Source organism: Eschscholzia californica, unplaced genomic scaffold (genome assembly GCF_041429995.1).
Source record: "Eschscholzia californica isolate CP2 unplaced genomic scaffold, dmEscCali1.0.p SCAF_4, whole genome shotgun sequence".
Taxonomy (NCBI): Eukaryota; Viridiplantae; Streptophyta; class Magnoliopsida; order Ranunculales; family Papaveraceae; genus Eschscholzia; species Eschscholzia californica.
This window is the reverse complement of record NW_028238461.1, coordinates 150,741-173,918: the sequence shown is the minus strand read 5'-3', so window position 1 is coordinate 173,918 and position 23,178 is coordinate 150,741. Positions and strand designations below refer to the sequence as shown.

At 37.0% G+C, this 23,178-nt stretch overlaps 2 protein-coding genes, 1 non-coding gene and 2 pseudogenes across 5 annotated transcripts; 2 read left to right on the top strand and 3 right to left on the bottom strand.

The window, feature by feature from the left end:
- Nucleotides 1-1,295: 1,295 nt before the first annotated feature.
- On the bottom strand, nt 1,296-1,811 carry LOC147541131 (uncharacterized). Its single transcript, XM_086674138.1, has one exon. The coding sequence runs from the start codon at nt 1,809-1,811 to the stop codon at nt 1,296-1,298; it is 516 nt and encodes a 171-aa protein (XP_086530264.1).
- A 5,674-nt stretch (nt 1,812-7,485) lies between these two features.
- On the top strand, nt 7,486-9,981 carry LOC147541130 (RING/U-box superfamily protein). The gene has a single exon (XM_086633376.1). It carries the CDS (start codon nt 7,843-7,845, stop codon nt 9,085-9,087), a length of 1,245 nt encoding a protein of 414 aa, XP_086489502.1. The 5' UTR covers nt 7,486-7,842; the 3' UTR covers nt 9,088-9,981.
- LOC147541129 (protopine 6-monooxygenase-like) lies at nt 9,500-19,183 on the top strand (annotated as a pseudogene). The gene is made up of 4 exons (XR_015223222.1): nt 9,500-9,674; nt 11,441-11,645; nt 12,400-12,746; nt 18,116-19,183. The product of XR_015223222.1 is annotated as a protopine 6-monooxygenase-like (transcript).
- Nucleotides 19,184-19,291: 108 nt separating this feature from the next.
- On the bottom strand, nt 19,292-22,868 carry LOC147541127 (uncharacterized; annotated as a pseudogene). The gene is made up of 7 exons (XR_015223221.1): nt 22,199-22,868; nt 21,820-22,130; nt 20,392-21,432; nt 20,190-20,267; nt 20,002-20,103; nt 19,734-19,870; nt 19,292-19,656 (listed from the first exon to the last, which is right to left on the bottom strand). The product of XR_015223221.1 is annotated as an uncharacterized LOC147541127 (transcript).
- LOC147541128 (small nucleolar RNA SNOR75) lies at nt 22,511-22,601 on the bottom strand. The gene has a single exon (XR_015224447.1). It is a non-coding gene; the product is annotated as a small nucleolar RNA SNOR75 (small nucleolar RNA).
- Nucleotides 22,869-23,178: the final 310 nt, after the last annotated feature.

Below are 23,178 nucleotides of genomic sequence, written 5' to 3'. Positions count from 1 at the left end.
GTTTGGTCAGCGTTTACTTTATGACTTCAAATGATGCTTAGTTACTACTTATTGTACTCTTTCTCTCTCTCTCTCTATAGTCAACAATCCCCAATTGCACTCACTACTTGCACCTCTCTCTCTCTCTCTATACATCCCCCAATGATGCCTTTAATATATGCACGATTGCATGTGGTACGTTTACTTGCTATCTTCCTAAGGTAAGAAAACAACTCCAACTTCAAAGAACACAATGGAATAAAGAAACCATTTACACGGGGTGATTCATAACAGTTATAAGCTTTTTACTTTCTTTTTTAGTCTACACATTATAAAAAGTATAATAACATAAGAGACTATACAAGTATACCTACTTTACAATTAAATATTCATCTAACTGTTTGAAAGTCTATTAAGTGAATTCACTACAAAATAGAGATTGTTGATTTCGTGTAAAACTACATAATTTGTAGTCTCTTCTGACATCATTTTTAAAGTAATACTATGGTGATGGTTACATGATAAGTTTTATTTAGCCCTCGTATGTTTTGTTAAAATTCCATAACTTCAAATAATTTGATCCTTGTATGTTTCTTTTTCTCTTAATACTACAATTTTTGGATTCACAGAGAGCTAGTAATTATAGGAGGTGTATCAGAATTAGGGGTGGGAATCGGTCCGGACGGGCGGAAAACGCACACTAACTCAATCGGGTCCGGACGGAATGGGCACAAGTCCCAAGTGCCCATTCGGACACTCGGACAAAACGGGCGGTCGGTTTCGGTCGGATCACCGGGTAAGGACTTATGTCCGCGTCCGTCCGCTTACGTTCTTTCGGTCGAGCGGGTACGGACCGATTCGGACATCAGACGGTCACGGACCCTTCGGACTCGGACGATCATGGGCGGATTCCGGGCCAAAATCCCACCCCTAATCAGAATAAAGGTGGATGGGCTAATTAGTCCTTATCTTCCCAAACGTTACTTTCACAAAACCAAAAAAATATCTAAAATAATATCTGAGCAAAGGGAAGTTCATGATTAAAATTGACTTTTTACTCTGATATTTTATACACATTTCATTCACCATCATCCCAAATAGTATCACATTCCCACTATTAAGGCAGGGTAAAGTTTTAAAATACATTCTACTTACTACCTAAAATGCCCTTTAACAACAAAAGTGACCGTAGGATTACAAGCACACTTTAATCCAAGGGCATATATCTTTCTATGATCCTCACATAAAAACCCTAAAAAAAAAAATATGTGAAAAACTCTGCAAATATGTACAAAACTCAACACGATGACATTATTTTACTCCGGAATTGCCCCCAACTTGGACGTAAAATTACGTCCTCTGCCACCACAACCACGACCACCACCACACTTAGTTGTTTTCTTCTCCATTATTTCCAGGTGGTGTCTGGGTTGTTTTCTGTCAGTACTGGTGATAAAATTGACGGGAGCTACTTGTTTCCGGTTACCAGGAAGGGTGATAGAAGAAGCATTTTTCATGAGAGCAGAACTAGCTTTAACGGCTAATGCTGCCATTTCTTCTGGTTGAAGAGGATATCTTAACCTAGTCAATGGTAAGGCAAAATAAAGTTGACCAAGTTGAAGTTCATCATCACCATGGATGGGTGATAATTGATCATCAAATTCCATGTCATCTGAATTACATATAAAAAAAGAAGCTTGTTGCTGGTGGTATTTAGTTAGTACATATGAAACTCTGACTGGATATGAGAACTCTATTAACTCTCCGTCTTCGAGAATTAGTTTTGCTGTTGTTGTATCACAAGTTTTCTCACAAGAAATGCAAATACCCATCTTCTCCTTTCTTTCTTGCTTTCTTTCTTTCTTTCTTTCTTGCTTGCTTTGTTTGTTTCTTTTATAGGAGAGAGAGAGATAGAGAAGTTTGTAGTTTGTTGATAGGAAAATGAGGCAATGGGGTTGTATTTATATTTTGAAATGGTGGGAAGAGAGAGAGAGAAGTTTTTTTAAAAGCCAACCTGGCAAAGGGGACAAGACAGACAGGCTGTATAAATGATTTTAATTTGAAAAAAGGACCATGTCATTATGTGAAAATTACAATGTCAGGACTGATATTTTGGGGGGTTGTTTTTTTTTAACCCCACGAGGATGACGTAATGACGAAACAAAACAAATGATATAAAGAGTAGGGAGGTGCTAGAGAGCCCAAATTTTTTGGGCATTTTAGTGCCCAGCTGATGTGAAAATTTACTAGTATGTCTCTAGGTGTGTATGTTAACAAAAAGTGTTTCCTCATTTTTTCACCCATCATGTATGAATGAATGGTTCTTCCTTCCTTGATGATTTGATTCACAATCTGGTGGTTTGTGCACCAACAACCCTATCAACTGTCGTTATATTTTTATTTTTTTATACTCCATTATGAAAGAGAAAAAATCAATGTCACTCGCATTTATATATCAATAACAGGTCGAGCACACGAATTTTAACATCTTATAATATGGCATAAACATTGTACGAGGGTGAATTAAGGTTATAAAATTTCATTGTAACGACACTTAGTCCCTTCAAATTTTTTCAGATACACCTTTATTTCGCCTTACATATTATATGGAAAAACATTTCATGTACACCGCGCTCTTTAATGCAAACTCATGACGTTTTGAATTTTTAAAGAGGAGTGCACAACTAATCAAGCAAAGGGTTGTTGGCGCTATGGACTATTGTTGTTGTGTCTTTTTGGTGCCAATGTGTCATGATTATTGCAATCGGCTTAAGTGACAAACATATATATATATATATATATACACTAGAAGAGATATAAACACAAGTAAATCAAACAAAACACACATGATCTGCTACACCTTAGAAAGAGAGACCAAGGGTAACTTATCACATAAAGAGGTATCATCAACCAGTTAAGTGTTAGTATGTTATGACAGTTTCGAACACATTAAGTTTTGTTCCGTTTAACTTGCTTTGACTCGTTTTTTATGTTGTATACAGTATACTCCATTTTCAAATTTTGTTAATTCTCGACTTTGTTAATGATTTTGTGTTACGTACGTGTCTATCCCCAAAACATTTGTTTTGGAACCATGGCTACGTGGACAAGACGATATCCATTGGATAGCATATGAGTAGAACATCTCAAGTGGTCCAAATAAGATACTTAAAAAGAATAGCTCCAATAAACTTTCATGTTACGACAGATGAGCAAAAAAAAGAACATGTAAAAATTTGTTTTCACCCCCATTTTTTTTCGTAACACACAAAAGTACAAGCACGGGTGGTTGTCCTGATAAAATGACAAAGTGAAAATAATGAATACATGGTGATGATGTAATTTAGTGAAGACTCAGGGGCATTATTAGTACTGAAGAAAATAAATGAATACGTGGCAAGAGAGGGATATCCTGAAGCAAGTTCTGGGCTGTGCATGAAGTACACGTGGCGAACATGTAGAGGGTAAACGTATGAGAATAAGAAAATTAAAAAAACAACCCGACACAAGTACAGAGAACACAGTGTACACCCACTCAAACCATGTCATCATATATACAAAGGCATTGTTGGGTTCAGCGGTGGAAGTGTTCCATGGATCTCCTTATAATATGTCATCAGCCAGCCTTCCTAGCTAGGGTTTCTCTCTTTATAAAACTACTAATACTTTCATAATCATTGTTTAAAATTATTAATAATTTCTTAATTATCTTCACTTATTTAATTTCATTACTCATTTACTCTTCAAAATAGTAGTGGTGTTTATCGGATCGGAACAGCTCCATCTCAAAGTGAACAGGTTAGTTCGGCCTTCAAGTGGGCCTATCATGGCCGGTTGAAGTAGTGTCTTGTGGGGGCTGCCCGATGAACTTTAAAATCCTATCTAGGTGAGACTGGAATGAGGACTACTAAACCCTGTCCTTGCATGGTCGAGTCGCACCTGCGAGGCGGTTAAGGCAGGCCCGAGTCTAGGTGCGCCACGAACTGGTTTATCAGTAAATTTAGTTTTGTTTGGAATTTTTAATATAAAGCTTTAAATTTATTCATAAAAATTTTTTGTAAGAAGAAAAATTATCAGAAAGTTCTTTCCGGAAGAGCACAATTATTAACCATATAAGTTTGTTTCTGGAAATCACAAAAACTCGTTTGAAAAATAAAGAGACATGAATACTTATAAGTGTATCACTCATCAGTGTCCCACAACACACAAAAAGGCATTAATACTTAGATCATAAATGATCAAGACTCATCATGAATGTTTATTGGTGTTGGGAGAAAAAAAGATTTTAAAGACACGCCTGGGCGAGCCGAGGCTATGGGCTTTGCCCCAACCCGGATTCAATGTTGGTCGAGGCCTGCCTAGAGTGGCCAATCGGGCTCAAAATCAAGCCCAACGCGCGATCGAAATACGACTCGGGGAGACCTAACCCGTCTACAGTATTGGCCAGACCGCCCTAAAATTGGTCAAGCCAAGCTCGCACTTGGCGGGACAGACAAATCGATGGTTGATGGATAAAGTATGTTAGATGTTGGACCGTTCACACTTATTCTTTTTTTTTTTTGTTGAAGGTTCACACTTATTCTGTTACCTTTTTTTTTTCTACTTGAATAAATTGTGTTTTTTGCAGCTTGTATATTTATTTTGTTGAACTAATATTTTTTTTGTTGAAAGCTACTTCTAACCGGTTAGGTCGATATATTTATCATTAAACTGAGTTAATATGGTAGCTAAGAAATATTAAAAAAATTAAACAAAATAATTTTATATTTATATGAAGAAATTAATTTGTTCTAGACATATCAATTGGTATTCATGAATGTTTTTATGGTATTTATTTCTTGGCGTAATTGACATCATAAATGTAATCCAAATATACAATAGTTGATTTGATATGTGGTGGGACTCTAATTGATTTTAGTGGTAGCATTCATGCATTCTTGCTAACATTGATGGAAAGGTAACTAGCTATCAATACCTTTCAACAAAAAAAAAAAAGAAAAAGCTATCAATACATTTATTTTAGTTGGATGGGTATTGGAAAGGGAAAAATGTTCAAAAAAAATAATTATACAGAAACAATAAATTAATTAGAATGGGGCCAAGATGATTTCGGACTAACTAACTTAGATATTGTTGTTATCTTATTTTCTTTCCTTATTTCAAGACTTGTTTTATGAACAAGATTGATATTACAAGTATAATTTATAATTGAAACAACGAAAATAGTGAAAAATGATTTAATTAATTCTTAAGTCTACCTTAATACTCAATAATATCTATTTACAGAAGCAGAAGAAAAAAAATACTCCGTAAACAAGAATCACAAATACGGCGTTGTCACTAGTTTTAATATTAGATTAGCTTTCAAGGCGGGGATTATAAATGTCCATTAACCATTTTTGTTTTTGTTTAATTGCTTTAGTTCATGAAATCAATAATCTTTTCCTTTTAAATTGACTGTTTAGCTTTAAGTGTAAATCGAGCTATAATTAATGTTGATTCAAATGATTTAAATCTCCCACAAAATTAATTTAATATGAAATTAGTGGCTTTAAAACGGTAATAAGAGTCATAAATTGTCATTTATCCGGGCCAAGAAAGGTAGACATTATGGAGTCGGTGAGAGATAGAGATCTAGACGACAAAGACAGAAAGATCTTAGAAGCTAAATAGTACTACTAGTAGTTCTTAAACAAAAAATGGAGTTTAATTAATTTAGGAGATTGCTCGAGAGATGAAAACACCACCATCCGACAAAAAATTGAATTGAATAGGTGGATTTTATTTCTTATCGATTCTGGGTTAGACGATGGAATTGTCTATTATTTCGTAATCTGGATGGGGGGCCGAGGGGTCCTCGCGCCCTCGTGCAACCAGTGGGGGTTGGATTTATTAATTTATTGCACGAACTCTCCTACTTCAATTAATGAGACAATACAAACACATGATGATGGGGCTGGCTACTATTTGGGCCTCATATTTTAATACTGTAACCATTATTATAATAGAGTTTTTTTTTTTTTTGATGAAATTATTATAATAGAGTTGTAAGGTTTTGAGTTTTGACCATCTCGACAAATACTGTATTTGTATCCGAGCTTCGTTTTGTTTTCTCAATAGAAAAAATACTCCACTAGTCAAATTACCATATTATTAATCCAACCTAGAAGGTTGAATATTGGGTCCATCTTGCTAGTTAACTTAAGTTTTTCGCAAAAATAAAAAATAAAGTTTGATATCAACTATCTGATGAGTCAACTCCTTCTTAATCCACGCTGGAACGGGGAGTATAATCGATCGTAATGAGATAGAGAGGTCTAGCAGAGAGAAGACATAACAGAAGGATGGATCTGGATTCCTTCCAGACAGCCGAATAGAACAATGATCTGTATTGTTGGCCGGGGGTTGACCCTTCTCCCCTCGTGCAACTTGAGAGATTGCACACATTTATCTAGTAATCCTCCCTGCCCAGCCAGATTGCTTGTCTGTTTAAGTATGAGGTTAGACCCGATCTAAACATAATTAATGATAAGATTACAGCTCCTCCCTTCATTCAGAAAAGTATACCTATATTTCAACTATTCCATTTTCAAACAATTCTTCTATACATGGACATATTTAAACACAAAAATCATGTTCTTTTCTGACAAGGTTGTTGATGACCTAAGTCCAACGGGTATCTAAAACAATTTTGAAAATGCCCATTTGCCGAGGATATATCTGGGTCTAGACAGGATCTAGAAAAGGTTTCTCTTGCTAAATTCTGACGAGACACATAACCTGGTCGAGATCCAGGCAAGATGTGGTTGGAGTAGAGCGTCACGGTCTCGTCCAGGCAAGACGTGGTCCGAGTAGAACGTCACGGTCTCGTCCAGGCAAGATGTGGTCCGAGTAGAACGTCACAGTCGTTTGACGAATGGGTTATTCCATAGGCGCCTGAAAAAATGCTTTTCAGGTCAGGATTTTAGGGGATTGGCTTATCGATCTCTTATGAACAATCAAGTCTGTATGTGTTAGCCATTTTGTTCAATCATTTTTCTCAGTCTTCAACTAAGAAACTAAGAATACCTTAGGGGTAGTATTTACATGGTCCTCGTTACCGTTTTGGAGCCATTAGATACTTTTTTTTTTTTGGTTAAAGTTGGAGCCATTAGGTTAGTATGAGAGATGGAGAGGAAAAAAAATTGTTCAATTAAACCGTGCCGTAGCTGAAATTCAAGGGTGCTTTAGAACAACCCTTAGTTAGAGAATAACAGATCCAATGAGATTGATAAGTCTGATAGAAATTGAACTACCATTGGATACTACCGATGGTTTAGTTTATACATGATGTTGTTAGCACCACACTGGTAGAGTTGCTCATCATCATCGAGACTTGGGACCACAAACAAGATGTAGTTGGTTGCGTCGGATTCAATAACTTTCTGTTGTTTCCTACTTACTTGTGTAGGACTCTCATCACCCAAATATTAATGTAACTATTGCCTCTCTCACAAGCCCACTGTTCTCCTTCACTTTTTTTTTTTGTTGAACTAGACTGTTCTCCTTCACTTATAAGGTTATTCCAGATCGGAAAATGTTAAATGCACTCACCATTTTTGTTATATACAATCACATCAAAAATACTTTTTGTTCATGTCAAAAGAGATGTGTATATAAAATTTTCTATGACAATGAAGCCTATAGCCATTAAGGGTCAACAAAAGGGTCGGTATTAGTAAATCGTAAAAGCCCAAGAAAAGTGATGCCCGACGCGATGCTTCTATAGGCACTCGTGAAAAAGAAGTAAACAATTTAACTCCGAAACGAATGACTTGGTAAGATCGAAGTAAGAAGAAGAAGAAGAAGAAGAAGAAGAAGAAGATGACACTACCACCGCCACCAGTAAAGTCGCCGCCGACGTTTCAAACTTCTTCTTCTTCCCAAGTTCCGGTTGACTTAAACCCTCCATTAATCGCAATGGTGGTCTTCGTCTTCACAGCTTTCATCGTGGTATCTTACTTTCGTGTAATCTCCCGCCATCTTCTCCCTCCAATCATCCATCTCCTCCGTCGATGGAAACTTCGGTGGAGACTATATCGGTACCGACGATCATATGTTCCTTCCGCCGGAGGAGATATCGGATCACCTACTTTCGAATCAGGTTACCATTTTGAATCTGTCACCACCGGTTTTCACTGGTCTCCTTACGGTCTTGATGATACAATCATCAACAACAGAATTCCTCTTTCAATTTACACAAAAACAACAACAGATAATAAGAAAGGATCAATTGATTTTGATCGTGATTGTGCTGTTTGTTTACTTGAATTGGAAGAAAATGATTATATCCGTACACTTCCAGTTTGTTCTCACACCTTTCATGTTGATTGTATTGATATTTGGCTTAGAGCTCACGCTAACTGTCCTCTTTGCCGCTCTCGAATTTTCCGATCTGAATCTCCCTTTATTCCATTAATGGCCGCTAGAATCCGACCTAGACTCGATGATATCGATTTATCACAACGGAGTGTTCTTCCAGAAAATGATCATCAGGTTGTGATTATATCGCCTACGACGACGACGACGGCTGAATTGGAGAATCAAAGTAATGAGATCGGACCTGATGTTGAAGATTCATTATCATCATCAACATCATCGCCTGTTAACGAAATTGATTTACAATACAGTAATGAGCGTAAGAATTTTCTATTGAAAAGATCTTATTCATTTGGATTTGAGCGTAATTTCGTATCCGATCATCATGGATTAATGGCAGAAACAGCAACAGCATCACCATGGAGATATAGTCGTAGAAGTTTCTGGAACAAAAGAAGTTCACCTTTTGGTTCTTTATCAAAATCTAGAGTTTTTTCGTTGCGTTATTACAGAGGAATGAAATCTCCGTTTTTCCGACGAAGAGGAGGAGGAGGATCGATGACGTTCTTTCCATTATCGGAATCATCGAATTCTAGGTACTTTAGTGGTGGTGGTTATTCGCGGCGGAGCAAATCGTTGACGAGTCCGTTTTTTGGGATGAGAACATCGGGGGTGTTTTCGTCAAGTAGTAGACTGAGGTGTGGGGATCCCGAGGCGTTGCTATCACCGGAGAGGTTGACGAGACGGTAATCACGTGGCGAGGATTTGGGGAGTTGAAGAAGGGAAAGGCAGGCAGGGCAGAGGGAGGAAGAGACAGAGCTTTAATGGTTACAGCGTGGTGAAATTAATGAGGAGGAGGAGGAGGAGACTTCACAGACTGATGGGAGGAGGAGACTTCACAGACTGATGGGAGGAGGAGTTAAAGCTCTTCCCTCTCTCCCAGCCAGCCCCCCATTTAATGAAAAATTGACGACTGAGAGAGAGAGAGAGAGAGAAAGATCTCAAATTGAGTGACTCACTAAATTTCTCTTCAACCCGATTTTCAATCCCGAAAATCGTAGCTTGTAGGAATTTTTGGTCGGTAGTATTACCACCGCTCTACTTTTTTATCTCTTCTTCAAATGTCTTGTGGACGAACATAGGAAGGAGCTCGACTGAGATAATGGGATCGGTAGTATTACCACCGCTCTACTTTTTCAGTCTTGAGAAATTTGAGGTAAGACTCTGGTGTTGGGATAGGTTCGGGTGGTTTAAATGTGTTCCTGTGGGGGTGAGATTGGACAGAGAAATAAAAAAATGGTCGGTCTTGGATGCATATACATATCCCAAGGGGTCGGGTAAGCTCTCATTAATACTACATTTTACTACTACTAGTTTTTAAGTATTTTTGTTGCAAGAAGAATACATTTACTAGTTAGTTTGTTTGTTGAAGAGAAGGATATACTAATAGTAGTAGTATTTAGTTAGAGCAACAACATGCTATTGATATCACAACTTCATCTAAAATGATTTTTTTTTATTTTTTGTTAAGGATGAGTTCATCTAAAATGATTGGTTGGCATTATGTGATGATGGAATTTCTTTTTTTTTGTTGAAAATGTGATAATGGAATTGTTGTATCAATAGAATTGTTGTTTTGTAGTACTAGTATTTACCAGAGATGCTAAGTAGCAATTAATGTAGATTTGTTAACTACCATTGTCTTATATTTGCCAATATATGTGCCCATTGCTGGAGTAGTAATTTTTCCTTTTCCTTTTCTTCTGTTACATATGCTCGTAATATTTTATGCTTTACTATAGGTAAGTTGAATATGATACTTTTTTTTTTTTTGTAGAATTATTATGTTATCCTCAATTACAATTTATACTAATTAGACTCTACTTAGATTATCAAATTTGTGTAAGTGCAACTTCTTGAAGGAGTACAAAACAGTACCTCCACACGTACTCTAGTACTACTATAGCAATAGAAGGGGAACCATAACTTTTGAGAGATTATGGTTGGATAGCAAGATACCCAGACCAGGCCTGCCAAAACCATTCGTGATCAGCTTGCACTGATCCCCCCCATCCCAAAAGGGTTTGTGCGCGACCAATACCCGGCTCAAGCAAGCCCAACCCATGAGATCCAACATTAATAGTCTGGACATGGGTAAGATCTCTCGCCCGGCTTGTGGCAAAATAAGTCCCTATACTATCTGCCCTATAGATACCACCCAATTGTTGTTGGATCGTATTAGCTAGGGGTTAGGGATCTCTTCTAATACGACTTTTGTGTAATTCGAAACTCTAGCCTTACTGTTATTTTTCCAAACACAAGTGAGAGAAAGCTAGCGGTTAGTCCTAATGATCACTTGCATCTCAAGCCTGACTAGGTCGATCCGGCTACAACCGAGCTGGCCAGCCCATTTCCGGCCCCTACCCAAACCCAAAACTGACCTAACAAACTGGAACTGAGCCATAAGCCCATTCACATTGCCCACTTAATTGGCCATCAAAATTAGGGCCACTCGCACAAGGTATGTCTTTTCGCGCGGAAGTGTAAGTATGAGGAACCCATTATTTTTCTTTCACGTATAAGAATTTGGATGATCCTATAACACGCATCAACCTTTTGAACTTGTCCTTTCAAGCGTCTAAACTCTAAGACGACTAGCCTTAATGGGGCCTAAAGCCCGTTGTTCTTACTTTTACTTTTATCCTTAATAATTCAAGTTTAATGAATCATATGTTTATACTTGTATCGAAAATCGAACCCGGGACTATCAAGTTCTGGAACGAGTGTCTAACCACAACACCGAAAAATTACAAAAGTTTGATATGCAGTGGATATTTCACGGTACATACGAAAACTCCAGCAGAGCTGGGAGCTTAATTATTTGCTTCACTTGAAAATTTATATATATATATATTCAAATATGGACTAGTGGGTGAAAGGGTGGGGTTCCTAAAATCAAATATTACTTAATTCAAGTCTGGCTGAACGATTTTCCTATATATGATGTGGGCTGAGCAAAGTTGATTCTGATCACAAAGAATAACTTAACTTGGATTCAATATAAAAATGGATTCATTTCTTCATCTCCAGTACTGTTTTGCAGCTCTCACTGCTACAACAACAATTCTTGCCGTGGTTTTCATCCTCTACAACCTTTCTAGGTCTACTACCAATGCTAAGAAGATCAAAAGAGCACCATTAGAAACAGGGTCCTTGGCCTATTCTTGCTCACCTTCACCTCTTTGGCGGTGGCGAGTTGCCTCACAAGATGCTTGCTGCCATGGTTGAAAAATATGGCTCTACCTTCATTCTCAATGATTCATGGCTATGAATTGGATACCAAAAATGATTCAGATGTGGATCTAACTGAGAGCACAGAAGGACATGTTAACCACAAGGCGTCGCCTCTAGATCCCTTCCTTACTCCTTGACTCCATCCCGAGCTTTATCTTTTTCGTTCTCTATAATAAATCATTCATGTGGAGATTAAATATTGTATACATAATTTCATTTTCCATAAACAATGTAACTTTTATTAATTTACCAAGATACCAAAAATGGGTTTCAATGTACTATTCTCTGTTTCAGTCAAAATACTCTTGACTCTTAGTTTCTGTTGTTGTGGTTCAAAGCGACCATAGTTCTACACCGTGACATAAAGTAGATTATAGACCACGCTCTATACGTATAATAATGGCATATATTGGGTATAATGTGGTCTCTAATATGACCCAAAACGAAAAGCAGTATGACTTCCACCACATTTTTTGTTGAAACAATTTTTTTTTTGCAAATGTTTCCTTATTTATACCATAAGAATTTATGGTAAAAGAAAACCACTAGTAATTGAGACCCATCGAAAAATTACATATCAAGAACAAAATTAGCTGACTGTGGTTGATTTTTTTTACAACCCAACCCCCCCTCCCCCAATCCCTCGCGTTAAGATTGAAAAGAAAACAAAAAATATTTTGGCATCCTTTAGTCAAAGATAACTTTGCAAAGTGGATTTCCTTTGGGTTGAGTCATTTACTTGATCATATTTCTAAGAACCATCAAATTGGTGGAAATTCAAATTCAAGCACACTTTTATCGTTCTCAATTGCAGGTCAATCTAAGAAGAACTAAAACAATGTTATCACCTAGTACTATTTAATACCTACTATTACATTATTGAAATAGTAGCCTTCACACCTTATGGTCCTTACTGGCGCGAGCTGAGAAAGATATCAACTCTCAAGCTTCTTTCTAACGACCGTCTTCAGGCAATCAAAGACGTTACAGCCTCGGAGGTAAATGTATGCTTCAAGGCCTTGTACGATAAATGCAGAAATCAAAATGATAATACTCCAGTTTTGGTGGATATGAAGAAATGGTTTGAAGAGGTCTCAGACAACGTGGTGATGAGGGTAATGTAAGTTTTCTAAAGAGCTTTGATTTTATTTCAATCAATCTTAATCTCAATTACAATTTTGTTTATATAGAGTTTAGAGTAAAGAAGAAGATACAACTAACTCTAACTAACTCTTAACTACTAACTAATTATTAACTACTAACAGAATTAACAAACTTAGCTAATAACTAACTTTGTTAATCTCTATTTATTCAGGTACAAGTGGTGCTTCTATATTTTGACTGGAGAGCTTGGAGGTGCTCCTAAACTTGGACTGAGAAACTTGGACTTGCATGGGCTTCACAAAGACTATTTTACCCTTTGTATTACTTTAGAGTAAAACCCTAGAGAGTCTGTTTTCATCTTCTATCTCTTTCGAAACCCTAGCTCTTACATCCCCCCTCAAACTGATGATGGCGGCAAAGACAAAGTCATCAGATTGTTCCTTATGCGAGAGAACAGATCATAGGGTAAACCCTTCGTAAATATATCCGCCAGTTGATCCTTCGTCGAGACATGAGTAATTACCAGAGACCCATTTGATACTAAATCACGAACATAGTGAAAATCTACTTCAATATGTTTCGTTCGAGCATGAAAGATGGGGTTGGAAGCGAGATGTTGAGCACTGATGTTGTCACAAAAGAGATTAAAAGGCCGATTCAGAGGACATTTGAGCTCATCCATAAGGTAAGATAACCATACTACTTCGGTTGCTGTATTCGATAGTGCTTTATACTCAGCCTCAGTCGATGACTTGGCTACTGTTGACTGCTTTTTAGAACTCCATGAGATCAAACTTGAACCAAGGAAAATACAGTACCCACCTGTTGATTTTCGTGAATCAGGGCATCCAGCCCAATCTGAGTCTGAATAGGCGATTAAAGTAGAAATATTACCAGGGACTACACTAATTCCAGAACCCATTGTCCCTTTTAGATATCTTAATATTTTCTTGACAATAACCAAGTGAACTGTTGTGGGTGTTTGCATGAATTGAGCTGTGTAATTCACAGCAAAGGATATATCTGGACGAGTTAGGGTGAGGTATTGAAGAGCACCCACCAAACTTCTATATTCTGTGGGGTTTTCAAGCACTTCTCCATCAGTAATGGATACTCTTTGGCCACTGGCAACAGGAAGCTTAGAAGGTTTGCATTCTAACATACTTGCTTTCTGTAATAATTGAAGAGTATATTTAGTTTGTGTGAGAAATATACCTTTATGAGATGTACTTGAGTTAACCTCTATGCCCAAAAAATAAGACAGAACTCCCAGATCCTTCATCTTAAATGCTGAACTCAAATCAGATATTAGCTTTGAAATTTGAGTGTTTGAGCTGCCTGTTAGAATGATGTCATCAACATATAATAGAAGAATCATCATCTGATCTTGAGAATGATAAAAGAACATAGAGTGATCTGTTTTACTCTTATTGAAGCCATAAGCATGTAAAAAATTTGCAAACTTGTTGTACCAGGCCCTAGGAGCCTGCTTTAGACCATAGAGAGCCTTATGAAGATGACAAACATACTTTTCTTTCCCTTTTTGCTCAAATCCTGGTGGCTGAATCATATAAACATCTTCATCCAAAGTCCCATGCAAAAAGGCATTTGAAACATCTAATTGTTTCATGAGCCAAGACCTAGTGACTGCAATTGTGAGAACTAGTCTAATAGTGTTTGCTTTTACCACAGGACTAAAAGTTTCTGCATAGTCCACTCCTTCTTGTTGATGGAACCCCTTGGCTACAAGCCTTGCTTTATATCTTTCAATAGACCCATCACTCTTTTGCTTCAACTTGAACACCCACTTGCAGCCTAGAATGTTCATAGACTTTTGATGAGGCACAAGTGACCATGTCTGATTTTGTTGAAGTGCTAAGAATTCTTCATTCATTGCCTTGACCCACTCTTCATGTTTTGCTGCCTCTTTATATGTTGTGGGTTCAGTAGGTAGATGTAAGATAGATAGAAAAGCCATATCCAACATGTGAGGTGATGAATAATGAGCCACAAAGTCAGCAGGAAGCTGCTTGGTTTTGATTATGCCATTTCTGCCTCTAGTAATCACTTGGTCAGACTGTAAAGTCTGAGAATGCAACTCTGAATTAGCTGGTGTACTAGTGACATCATTAGGTGTACCTAATTCATGAGAGGGCAAGCTCCTATGTCTTGGAATAGTTGGTGAGCAAGTTGAATTTGATGTCCCTACTCCATTGACATTAGACTGACTAGTTGATAAACCAGGCAGAGGTAAAGAAATAATTGGCTGTTTATTCTGATCACTACTAGACTGTTGAGAGGAGATGTTAGCATATGGAAATTTGTTTTCATCAAACACAACATGTCTAGACATATAAATTCTCTTTGTAGTTGGTTCATAACACCTATATCCTTTGTGTTCTTGACTGTAACCCAAAAATACACATAGTAGGCTCTTGGGACTTAGCTTATCTTGCCTAAGTTCTCCTAAATGAGGGTAACATGCACACCCAAATACCCTTAAGTATTTGTACTCTGGTGTAGTATGAAATAAGACCTCAAAAGGGCTTTTACCTTGTAAAATAGGTGTGGGTATTCTATTTATGATGTAAACAGCTGTATTAAAAGCATCAAACCACAAAAACTTAGGCAGAGAACAATGAAGAGATAAGGTGTTACCTAACTCTGTGATATGCCTATGCTTTCTCTCAGCCTTCCCATTTTGCTGAGGAGTATAAGGGCAAGAAGACCTGAATAATATGCCATTTGAGTCTAAGAATCTCCTGAAATCACCTTGTTTCAATTCAGGAGCACCATCTGATTGAAAATATACCACTTTTGTTTTAAGTAAGTTTTCTGATGTTGACTTGAAATGAGTGAAACATTTGATGCTATCAGACCTATTTTTCATTGGGTATATCCAGCTGTATCTACTGAAATCATCTAGGAACAAGATGTAATATCTGGCCCCATTTGGTGTGGTAATAGGGGCTGGTCCCCAAACATCACAATGGACCAAGTAGAGTGGAACTTGTGATATAGTAGAAGAAGAATCAAAAGGTAAACATTTACTCTTACCCATAGCACAAGATTGACATAGTTTTTGATCAATAACAGTAGATAAAGCAATCTTGTTCTCCTGTTGAAGTTGTTTAATAACACCACAATGTGAATGACCTAGTCTAGCATGCCAAGTATCATAAGATGTAGCTACTTGAGCAGTATGAGCAGCTGTCCTATTTTCTAGAACCCCATTACTGACTTCAATAGGATATAAATTGTTCTTAACAGGTCCTTCTGAGAGAACCTTTTTGGACCAAATATCCTTAATACAATATCCCCATGGCATGAATTCCACTGAACAGGAATTGTCTTTTGTAAACTTAGAAATAGACAATAGATTCCTTTGTAAACTTGGAACACATAGTACTTTGTTAAGGTCAAAAGAGCAAGAGGAGGTAGATAATGTTGAATTCCCTATGTTTGTGATAGTTAGAAACTTACCACTACCTACCATGACTGCTTCAGAACCCTTGTAAGGCTGAGAACATGTTAAATTGCTTGTTGTGTGTGTCATATGGCTGCTGGCACCTGTGTCAGCTAGCCAAGAAGTATCTTTTGAACATTTTTCTGCTGAATTAGTTGCAGTATAGCATTCATTTACCATATCAATGTCAAAACTATCAGATAGACAATCCATAAAGCATTCTTCTTCTGTTTCAAGTACAATAGCAGTATGGCATTCTTGAAATTCATCATGCTCATCACTACTATACATATATACTTCTGCAGTATTACATTCAAGAAGAGGTTCATCTGCATATGAATAAGATTGAGGATCCACTTGTTCCATTTTTTCTTCAATTTTCATAGATACTTCTTGTTGAGTTTCTGTATGATAGCTATTATGTGGTTTATTTTGCATATATCTGAAATAGCATACACCTGCAGCATGGCCCCATCTTTTGCATATCCCACAGGGAACAGAAGAGAAATCAAAATCATCTGCCCTTTGATTATGATTCTTTCCTTGAGGATTTTGAGAAGTAGATGATGGAATGTTATCTTTCTTAAAATGGGTAGCTTGATTCTTGTAATATGAGGGAGAGGGTCTACCATTATATCTATTAGAAGGCCTAGAATACCCTCTCTTGACATAGTAAGCCTCTTGTTCTAGTTCCTTATTAGATAACCATTGTTCATGTTGTACTAATCTAGACTTTAGTTGAGGCAAAGAAAGGAATTCATTGTTGGCTCTAAGAGCTATAACAAACTGATCATAATCTGAATTTAATCCTTGTAATGCTAATCTTACTAATTCTGAATCTGAAATCCTATCATGCACAGATAACAGAGAATCAGAAATGGTCTTCAGTTCTCTTAGGTATTCTGTCACAGTTGAATTACCCTTTTTGATGTTTTGTAATTGTTTTCTTAATTGGTCTTTCTTAGACTCAAGACCCTCATTATTGGTGAGGTCTAGATATTCCCAGATTTCTCTAGCTGATTTTAATCCATAGGTATCACAATAGATGGATTTTGACAAGGTACTTTTGAGGTAAGATCGAACAAAACTCTCCCTGGATCTCCATTGCTGGAAATCAGGGTTAACTTGCTCTACTCCATGAATTATTCTTAGTTGGGGTGGTTCCTCTATAGAACCATCTACAAAACCTAGCATATCATAAGTATTGAGAAGTGTCTCAACTTGATCTCTCCACATGAGATAGTTGGAGTCATCTAACTTCTCTGTAATAAAGCTAGTAACAGATGATATAGGTGGAAGATTACCTGAATTCAAAGAAGCCATGAAAGATCCTTGGAATTTGGTGATAAGTTCGAAAAAACAGTAAGTTGCTGCTGAAAACCTAATTTCCTTTCTCTCTTAATGATGAAATTGAAAGCTTTAAGCTTTCTTCTGTTGAGAATATTGATTTGATTCTAATATTTGATCTTGTTTGCTGTTGAATTTTGTATGAGATGTTGAATGTTGCTGATTGCTATTAAGCTCTTGAAGAAAACCCTAGTATTTGGATCTAACCTTGAAATCTGATACCATGTAAGTTTTCTAAAGAGCTTTGATTTTATTTCAATCAATCTTAATCTCAATTACAATTTTGTTTATATAGAGTTTAGAGTAAAGAAGAAGATACAACTAACTCTAACTAACTCTTAACTACTAACTAATTATTAACTACTAACAGAATTAACAAACTTAGCTAATAACTAACTTTGTTAATCTCTATTTATTCAGGTACAAGTGGTGCTTCTATATTTTGACTGGAGAGCTTGGAGGTGCTCCTAAACTTGGACTGAGAAACTTGGACTTGCATGGGCTTCACAAAGACTATTTTACCCTTTGTATTACTTTAGAGTAAAACCCTAGAGAGTCTGTTTTCAGGTAATTTTTGGGAAACACCATTTTGGGTCTAAGATTGTGCAAGGTGAGGAGGAGGCTGTCCATTACAAGAAAGTCATGGACGAAGTTTTGCGTCTTGCTAGTGTTTCTATGTTACCAGATGTGGCTCCTGTGCTTGGGTTCTTGGATATCTTTCAAGGACACATGAGCGTCATGAAGCATAACTCCAAGAAAGTAGACGCACTACTTGAGAACTGGTTGGAAGAACATCGTCGGAAGAAAAACTTAGTTGATGAAAGTGGGCAAGATTTCATGGATGTTATGTTGTCAATCGTGAACGAGAGTAAGTTGTCCGGTCATGATGCAGATACCGTTATTAAAGCTACTTGCCTAACCATGATCATGGGTGGGACTGACACCACAACTGTGAGCCTAACATGGATCGTGTCTTTATTGATGAACAATCGTCACGCCTTGAAAAAGGCTCGTGAAGAACTAGATGCACATGTGGGAAAGGATAGGCCGGTGGAAGAGTCAAATCTAAAGAATTTGGTATACATGAATGCCATAGTTAAGGAAACTATGCGATTGTACCCAGTGGGTGCTCTTCTCGAGCGTGAAACAAAGGAGGATTGTGAAGTAGGAGGGTTCCACGTCAAAGGTGGCACTCGGTTATTAGTGAATGTGTGGAAGTTGCAGAGAGACCCAAATGTGTGGTCTGAACCAACGGAATTCAGACCTGAGAGATTTCTGAACGAGAACGCAGACATGGATGTTGGAGTACAGCATTTCGAGCTACTGCCGTTTGGGGCAGGTAGAAGGGTGTGTCCTGGAGTATCATTTGCTCTCCAATTTATGCATTTGGTTCTCGGTCGACTCATCCATGGCTATGAATTTGGAACCCCAAATGATGTAGATGTTGATCTAAGTGAGAGCACAGAAGGACATGTCAACCACAAGTCATCCCCTCTCGATCTCTTCCTCAACCCACGTCTCCACCCCAAGCTGTATGATTACTGATTTTCCGATATTCATATATTGTAAAACGTTATACGTAATTCAAAATTTCTTGTACCAAAGTTTATACGCCAAATAATCAATGTACTGTTGTTTTAGGAGTACTTCATGTTTTAAATCAAATATGTTGAATTTTTGTAGCAGTATACTTGGACAGTTTTACCAGTTAGTTTATACGTGAATAATCGAAAAGAAAGAGGATTTTCTGTTCAACAGAATCTTTTAAATTTCTAAGTAAGGGGATCTGCTATACGAAAAGAATTTATCAAACATTTACACCTTATATTACAAAAAGAATGTGATTCAACCTGCAGGTTCATCTCTCGTTTCTATGTTCCACACCAATTTATCTTCGCCTTTCACATTGAGAGCTTAGAGAGGAGGAAGACACAAGCTGAGGAAATTAGTACGGCTCCAGCAAAACAGGCTAGATCAACACTAGTAACTAGAGGAACACTTTTGAACTTGTCCAACACTCCCACTTGAAGTATCATTAAGACTGCATGACCAATTTTCGACTTTGCTCCCGCTACCGACTGCATTCCTCCTATACAAGCTGGAAGACCCTGAAACAACATAATAATGAATGAGTCCCATAATTAGTCCTCAACTTATCGTTAATTATTCCAAGAACCAATCTTACCTTGAGATGGAAGACACCAAAGAAGTTAGACACATGAGGTGAAAGCCTTTTTGCTCGGCTGATATCCCTTGAGCCGACGAACTGAGCATACATTCCCATTCCGAAGATAAGCAAAGCACCTCCCAAGAGAAACATATCTACGAATTATTGTAATTTGTTATTAGGCGCCAAGAGTAACCATAATCCAAAAACTTAAAACAACTTCACTTGAAAACGGTTTCAACTCATTCAATAAAATAAAATGAGAGACATTATAAGTAGATGATACCTATAGCTTCAATTAGAAGGTGCATAACGGTCCTTGATCCGAGTTGTTTGATGATAGTATATGAAAGTGTTCAAAATATGATTCTAGAATGAAGAAACAACCCTGCAATTATTAGAAAGTTTCGTTACAAATTGTGTTGAGGAAAACACATAAAAGGAGACAAGAGATATTACTAGCTAATATGGTACCTCAACAAAGCATAAGATTGAACCTAGTAACGAGCCTGCAACTGCAAACAACATGAAGAATCGACAGTCGACCACACTCTGCAATTCAAATTCAAGAGATAAGAAAAATGTTAGATCTTGATGTTCATTCTTCTTTCTTTCATTTTTCTATCCGTTTGAAGTTTCTGTCAAAATGGGTTATAGAGTGAATTATTATCCACACCTTTTCTATCATCATTTGAACTTGTTGTTTCCATGATTTTCGTCTAATTGAAAATCTGGATATCCTGACGACAGCATCTGCAACAGCTGCCATTAGTAGTGAACCCAAATCATCTCTGCTTTTTGTCTTTGGTTGAGTAAAAACAGCAGTTTCCGATACCACAGCTGCTTTGACGACAATTTTGGACTTCTTTTCTCCACTAGAGGAAATTCCTCCTTTACGATGATCGTTTATCGCCGCGTTGGCCTTGCTTAAACTCCTCGTGGAGGATGGACAATTTGAACTAAAAGCGGCCGTAGAAGAAGCATGAGTACTGAGTCTGAGAGGTCTAGACACGTGAAGCAATCTGCCAGTGATTGCCATCTCTAAGATAATATAGGTGGTTATGTGCTGTTCCAAGTTAATTTGTGTAGCAATGGTTATGTTGTTGGTGGTGGTGGTAGTAGTTTTCTTTATATAGTGTGATGGAGGAGGGCTAGGGGGAAAGTAAAGAGAAGATTCGACTATTTCGAAGGATATAAAAGGAATATACAAAGATATTTGTGTTTGGTTGACGAAGAAAAAAGACGAAAAATGAAAAATAGCATGAGGTAGGAAGCTTTTGGCTGTCTTAGGTGGGTCCAAGGTGTGTTAGTGAATTTCGACATGATTGGGAGAAAGAATTGGTGTGGTGGAAGAGTTTAGGTTGGACCATCTCTTGTTGAAGGTAAAATGTGACTTGGTGGTGGTTCATGTGGAGAAAGGGCATCAGCTGGGGCCAGGCGGTGATGCTGAAAAATAAACGCGAGAATCGTGGAAACTGAAAGTCATGTACACGGCATTGGATGCAAAATTCTTGTTTGTTTGTAATTTGGTCCTTTGAATTCTTGTCTTTGTTTCCAAGTTTCTAAAACTTGTTCAAATTTCAGAGAAATGGACTGGCTGGCTAATAGGCCACCAAAGCTACTACATGTAGCTTCCTTGTTATTTTGTTCTGTCATGGTGTAAACATGGACGGCTCTAACATCTCTCAAGGAAACAGTCTATTCAAGAGTTGTGGTACTTAAAATGTTGTAAGGTTGGGTCCATTGGGCATGATTAGTTGGGTCAATAGGGCATGATTAATTGAAACGTAGCCCTTCTTGTAATCATTTGTGTTTCAAAATCCTTTTTCTTTTAAATATAGATTAACATTAAACATTGATACATCAATACAATGTGATAAGCATCAAAAAAGAAATACGTGAGAAGCATAAGCAAGATAACTACACTAATGGCTTAAAACCCATTCAATCTTAGATTTGCGCACTTGTATCATATCGAACATACACACTGCGAGCTGGGCTACTAAGTTGTGACTTCTATGATATATTTTGGATTGGACCTGTTCAACATGATCAATAATATCTTGAAAAATGCTTAATAACTTTTGTTTTATTTATACAACACTCAAGATGATTTGGATAGCTAAGGTACATGGTGCACAATATATTTTATAGATCATTATTATTCTAGACCATCAAGAGATGGCAAAAGACAGGATTAGATGATGATGGTATTAGTAATTTTGTTTCCAAAAAAATTTAAAGAAAATGGTCCCAAATAGAAAATACTTTGTAAGGAAATTCCCAAAAACATAATATGATCAGCAGCTGTTGCTCATGGGAAAAACAATTAAACAAAAGCACTACTAGTTACTACTTATGAAGCAAATCACCTTTTTCTATCATCATGGAAAATACTACTCCGTAATACATTTTCTTTTTTTTTGTTGAAAAATACTAGTAATACTTCTACCACAAAAGATAATGCTTATTTACCTTTCAACAACAAAAAAAAAATGATGCTTATTTATAGAAAAAAAAAGATAGTAGTAGACTAAAGAGAGATAGAGAGAGAGAGAGATAAATGAATGTATGTATGTAGCTCAAAAGTGCTTGAGAATGTAATCATAGCAGGTAAGTTTATTACCCTCCTCCTCAATTTATAAATAGAGTTCATGTTTTCTCATCATCGCTACATCTTTTTTTTTTCTATCTCTATCTCTCTAAAATCAGGAGGAAAATAAAGAAGAGGAAAGAAAATAAAAAAGGTTTAGGAAAAAAAAAGAAAAAAAGAGGGGATTATTAGTACTAGTATTTTCTCTCAGACAAATGCCTCGTTTAGTCGTCACGGTGAATGGATTATATCGGACTCGTCATCATAATCACTAGTATTCATCATCACTGAGAAAATTAAAAACTTTCCAACCCAACCCCCACAACACTTTCATCATTATTAAGTTGAGATTCATTCTATCACAAACCCTCACTCACTCAATTTTTTTTTTTACCCAAACAAAAAAAGAAAACAAAAAAAGCAAACAAAATGAAAAAAAAAAAACTACGAAATGGGAGAAAAAGAACGGAGGATGATTGCCCTAGAAAGAGATAGGGTTACAAACAACGCTCTGGTTTCTCTGCGTTTATAGCCAAGTGATTCTAGGGTTAGGGTTTCATCATGGTGCTACACAACTTCAATTACCAAAGTAGCCGCCCCCTTTTAAGGAAAGGCCAATCCTTTTTACAACTCGCCGATTCCTAAACAAATTTCTACTTACTCCGTTGTCCTCGTATTTTAGCTGCCGATAGCGAGTTTTAAGAATGTGGTCCACTTGCATTTCTCCACAAATGTTTTTTTTACAAGGAATGCTCTATATATTTTTCATGAGGTTTTAATATGAAGATTGTGTTCAAATAACTTCTTTTTTTAAAAAAAAAATTGACTACGGTCAACGATAGTCATTACACTTGGCATTGATACATCAAA

Excerpts from the sequence above, each read along its gene's own strand:
- LOC147541131 (XM_086674138.1), bottom strand. The coding sequence starts at position 1,811 with ATGGGTATTTGCATTTCTTGTGAGAAAACTTGTGATACAACAACAGCA.
- LOC147541130 (XM_086633376.1), top strand. The coding sequence starts at position 7,843 with ATGACACTACCACCGCCACCAGTAAAGTCGCCGCCGACGTTTCAAACT.